The following is a 5147-nucleotide window of genomic DNA, read 5'->3' as shown; positions in this document are numbered from 1 at the left end:
ATTAAAACCGGGATCCAGCCCCATGATAGCTAGATTAGCTACCTGTCAAACTGCCAAGCCAAAGCTATCCAGTATCAGGCTTGAAACCTGTGGAGGATTCTGATATTGTATCTTGAGACATCACTACTAGCACTCCTTCAAAAACTCACAAGGTAGGAGAAAATTACACGCTTGGGTCCATGTTTCAGGTCTTCCTGGTAAATTCTGAAGTCCACCTGGATAGCCTGCTTTTTACCACAGGGCATCATTTCTGGCATACGGATAATACTGAGAAAACTCCTGCTGGTGCTGTAGAATGGACGTATGAAATGAGAGGCTCTCTGGTAATTCAAATCAACTGTCCCAGGCTCTCCACCCAAATCTAGATGCAGGACACTTGCCTTGTAAGAGAGAAAAAGAAAAAGAAGAAAAAAAAAACCAACCACAAAACACGAACAACAGATTATTTCTTTAGTTAAGCAAGTCAGTTGCAAATCAATCCAGCTGTTGCATTTTAGAAAGCTCAGGCCACTTCTTAACACTGTCACACACATTTCTGTGTGAAGAGTTCATGAGGAAAGCTGTTGGGATTCAAAGAATAAGCATAAAGACCCACAACATGCTGATGTATTTTGAGTTGTTATTTTAGTCCCTCAGAAAGGAACAGGGACTGTCTTTGAGGCAGTACACACTGAGAAGCATGCTTACCTCTTTACTTTCATAGGCAATGATATAGAATTTTCTTCACTTACCTCCAGGAAGGCTGAGGTGCTGTTCCAAGTAGTTGTGTTTAGGCTAAATGAAGCTGTTCCAGTGTCTCCAGTGATGTACTTTTGCTGAAACTGCTGCTCACCAAAACTTACTACAAGGAGGACATTTTTGTACTTCAGCATCTCGCCTTTGTAGTCAATGACTTTGATCTGAGAATACCATGGTGATTGATAGAAGCATAGAAGACTGTTCAGTGGACATAATCTCCTCCAAGCCAGCAGCAGAATTTCTGTAGTATTTTAGCAGGAAGGTCACCCTTCCAATGCCTAACAACTCTGCTACCAGTAACCTCCCATTATCACATTTAGGCACAGACAAAATCCCAATACTCATTTCATATACACTTTCATTGCAATACCCCTTCATTGCAAAAGGCCTCCTGGCTGCTGAAATTCCAGTGCTTGGGTTTATATCCCCCAGTGCATGCCCAGAGCAGCTACTACTCAAGGTTTATTTGGCAAATGAAGGTGTTGGATGTTTTTCTCACTTTTGAATATTCCAGCCCTTTCTAGAGATGGGATTGGAAAAGCAGACTCTGGGAAGGCATTTCTCATGCTGTCTTCTCCAAAAGACCATAACTGGGAATTACCTTCCCTCTGTATATCTCTCCAGTGTGATAGTAAGAATTCACATCATCAAACAAGGCCATCCCGCCAATCTTGGAGATGAGTAATTTGTGGGAAGCATTGACCTGTATCTCTGAACGAAAGCAGTAAGACAGAAACATAAGGGAGGAAATCAGGGAAACCATGAACCTGTCAGCAATTTGCCTGTAGAATAATATAATCAGTAATATCGATGTACATGTGCATATATATTTCATACCAAGGAGATGACTTGTCCAAGGCTCTGGGTATCTGGTCTCCTTCACATGATCTTCTATCCCTTAAAAAGGTCCCTAAGCTTTACTACGTGAGATTAGACTACAGACATTCTGAGTGTGTCATGCCTTCAGGAATTTCTGGCTCTGACAATATCCATGAGATTAGATGGCAGGCCTCAATGGGCTCAAAAACCTCAGAGCTCTTGCTAGTCTGAAAGTCTGTGGCATTCTTGCTATGATTAGTGTCTCTTCCCATGCCTCTTCCCAGAGATATTTCCAGAATTACCTGTGCCATCTTCCAATAGTGAGGCCTCTGCAACTATGCTGTCCTGATAGTACCTCAAGTCTCGGCTGAAGGATAGGGTCACATTTGTGAAGAAGCAACCCATCTTGTCTGTCTGAAATCCCAGAGAGAGGAAAACTGGTCTGATCAAGGCATTTATGTCAGATATTATCCAAGTGGGGCAGGAACAGCAATACAAGGCTCAAATAAGAAAATAAGCACCAGATCAAAGACATCTAGGTCCAGGGAAGGTATAAAACGTAACAGAGAAATTAAGTCCTGAGGCAGAAAACAGAAAATGAGAAAGGGAAAGGATGATGCCTGAAGGTTAAAGGAATATACAAATGTGGCACTCTAATAGTCTTGAAATCTTGTTATTTTGGGGCTTAGCTGCTGTCTGTGGCTGCAGAACTTGATCCTTTTCTTTCTTTTTTTTTTTTCTTTTTTCTTTTTTTCTGCAAATCAACTAGCAAGTGAGAAGGTTCAAGCAGGCTGCACAAAGTCTGTGACATTCATGGCTTTCAGCATGGTAAAGTCTCAGGTCCTGCAGTGTCATGAGGGTTTGCGAGATAGGGGCTTCCCATCAGCTCTTGTGTCTGACGAAGGAATCAGCATCACCAGCACGTTGCCCATGTAAGAGGAAGACTTCTTCAGAGAAGTGCCCTCTATTCTATGGATTTGGTCTTCTAGATGCTATTATATATATAACTAGAGAAGACCCATTCAATAGGAAAACAAGGCTGGGTACAGATAGCAGTCAAGAATGTGGAGCAGGCACTTGATACACACAGTGTCATAGCAGATACATCTACTAAGAGGCAGCACCAGTAGACTTGTGATCAAGTAGCCAAAACCAAGTTGTGACACCACTAGTGTTTCAGCTAACGCTCCAGCAGCCTTGTGTTAGCCTGGGGCTCACCACAACTTTCACTGTTTTCAGCTTCTGCTAAGCAACTCACCTGGTTGTTGAATTCCTGACAGAGATCATGTTTTGAAGCACTGGGCGAGAACTGGGATATCTTCTGACAAAGGCTCACATAAATCATCCCCTGGACAGCTTTCCCATAGCTGTATCTGTTTAGGAGAGCAAGGAAAAGAAGAGATATTCAAACAGTCTGAAAACACTAGTGCTTGCTTTGTGTGCCTAGGTATACTTATTCATGGCTATTCACAATATATCACAAATATGGCAGATGTACAGGCCCAAGAGACCTGATGCACTTAATAAGGTCAAGCTAGAACACTGCAATGATATAAGATCAAGAGACTTGTGAAAAAATCTAATAAAATTAGTATCAGACTATTCTGGGAAATCAAATTACAAGCAAGATAATTTTAGGAATGTTTTGTTTTGCATTAAGGTTCAAAGACATACCGTGGAATATTTTGACCTGCTGTAACTGAAGTGCAGTAAATTTCCTCTGAGTCTCATGATACCTGAATGGAAATGTACTTGCCTCTGGTCAGAATTTAGCACAGGGCCCACTTTTCCAAGTAGAATCCTTACCTGCCACATACCCGAAGTGGAAAAGTTTTATCTAGTGCATAAATCACCACTGGTGTCTCAAAGATCACTTCAAATTTTGGCAGCACTGTAAGGAAAAAGAAAAAAAAAAGATTACTGTAGGAAACACAGGCCAAGGACAGCCTTTCCAGGGAATCAACATGAAGACAGACTGTGCTGGAATAAGAGACAGGAACCTGAGAAGAAAGAAAGTTATGAAAGGGAGTATTTCCATTATTTCTTTAACAAATTTGAATCTAATCCCTGGCTCCTTTCCAAATTAAAATTCTAACATGTTAGGGAATTTTCAGGCTGGATGTTATGAAAAACTTCTCCAAAATATTGGTTGAGCATTGGAACAGACTGTTCAGGGAGGTGTGGAGTCACCATTTCTGAAGGTGTTCAAGAAAAGCGTGAGTGTGGCACTGAAGGGCAGTGGTTAGTGGGAAATCTTGGTGGTAGGTGAATGGTTGGACTGGATGATCTTAAAGATCTTTTCCAACCTTAATGATTCTATAATTCTATAATAATTCTATAATTCTATGTCCATATCCCTCAACTTCAGACAGCTATTTGCAGTAACTTCCCAGCAGAGTTAATTAGGGAATGATAAAATAAGTGGCACTAAACTTCATATTCTTATGAAAAGCCCATTCCAGTGACCTTATTTTGTCTGATACAGCCATCTTCAGGAATCAGTTGTGTCAAAAGTCTAGGGCCTTGCACAGAGTTGCTTCTACATGATAACTGAAGGTCTCAAATGCAATCTCTCTCCTGAGCATCAGCTCAGACTCTTTTCTATGATATTATTACTTTCTTATTTGCTCACAGGATGGTTATCATGAAATAAAAACTCAGACTCCTAGAATAGAGAGTGAAGTCATCTCTGCACTTCATACATATCCTTCATGCACTCATACCATACTCCTCAACGCTGAAGCTGCCATATGTTTTCCTGTTGGTTACATTGATGACATATGTCCCCAGCAGAGGCTCATCACTTAGTTGGAAAGACAGATCCGCAATGCCTCCCTGGGGCACCACATTCAGCCACTGCTCTATCCGGTTGTTCTTGGGGTCCTACACCCACAAGAGAGAAAGAAGCAATTATTTGAGCATTTCAGTGATCCACAGTCTATAGAAAACCGTCTTCAAGATTTCAGTGCTAGTTAGAAAAATAGCTAAGGGACAAGGTTTGGCATAGGACAGCCAAGAAATTTTGAAGATAATATGCTACATTCTGCTGTCAGCATCTGAATCCCCTTCTATACTTCTGTAAATGCTGATCTCAAGGAAATACCCTTTACAGTTCTAACTAGTTAACATAAACGTCTAAAATGATCTGTCTATAGTTTTGTACTTCAGGAGCAACTCAGATTTCCATTCCAGTAACTAAGAGCATAACGTCAAATGCAAAAACAGGCACAGAGGTTGTATGTAGTATATTAGATTAAGTAATCTTTATGTTCTACCATTCTACTTACAGATCCATAAAATTTACCATGAACTGTAAATGAATAGCCCAGTGAAATGGCTGTCATCAACATTAATGTAACATCAGATTTCAGCATCACTCACCTGGAGAAACAGGGAAATCTGGGAGGGAAAGAAAAGTGAAAACATTAAAAGAGAGAAATAAGTGCCAGCAACACATACAAGGTACTTCAGATGCAGAAACTTCTGTGAAGGGTGTGAAAATAGTGACTTGGAAATTGAGAGCACTGACAAACAATATAAAGAACACAGATGTCACCAAAAAGGAGAAATACAGTGTGGATTCATTACAG

General features: G+C 40.7%; 1 protein-coding gene across 1 annotated transcript in view; it reads right to left on the bottom strand.

The window, feature by feature from the left end:
• The window catches only part of LOC100542775 (alpha-2-macroglobulin-like protein 1), a 61596-nt gene that overhangs the window by 20781 nt on the left and 35668 nt on the right, over positions 1-5147 (bottom strand). Inside the window, exons 8-15 of the mRNA XM_085218150.1 lie at positions 4939-5081; positions 4281-4440; positions 3364-3448; positions 2816-2930; positions 1860-1971; positions 1340-1449; positions 732-899; positions 146-380 (exon numbers count right to left, since the gene is read on the bottom strand). Coding sequence (XP_085074276.1) covers positions 146-380; positions 732-899; positions 1340-1449; positions 1860-1971; positions 2816-2930; positions 3364-3448; positions 4281-4440; positions 4939-5081 — 1128 coding nt within the window. The remainder of the gene's footprint in view (positions 1-145; positions 381-731; positions 900-1339; positions 1450-1859; positions 1972-2815; positions 2931-3363; positions 3449-4280; positions 4441-4938; positions 5082-5147) is intronic.

This window comes from Meleagris gallopavo, chromosome 1 (assembly GCF_905368555.1).
Source record: "Meleagris gallopavo chromosome 1, MGAL_WU_HG_1.1, whole genome shotgun sequence".
NCBI classification, from domain to species: domain Eukaryota; kingdom Metazoa; phylum Chordata; class Aves; order Galliformes; family Phasianidae; genus Meleagris; species Meleagris gallopavo.
This window is presented reverse-complemented; position numbering and strand designations above follow the sequence as displayed.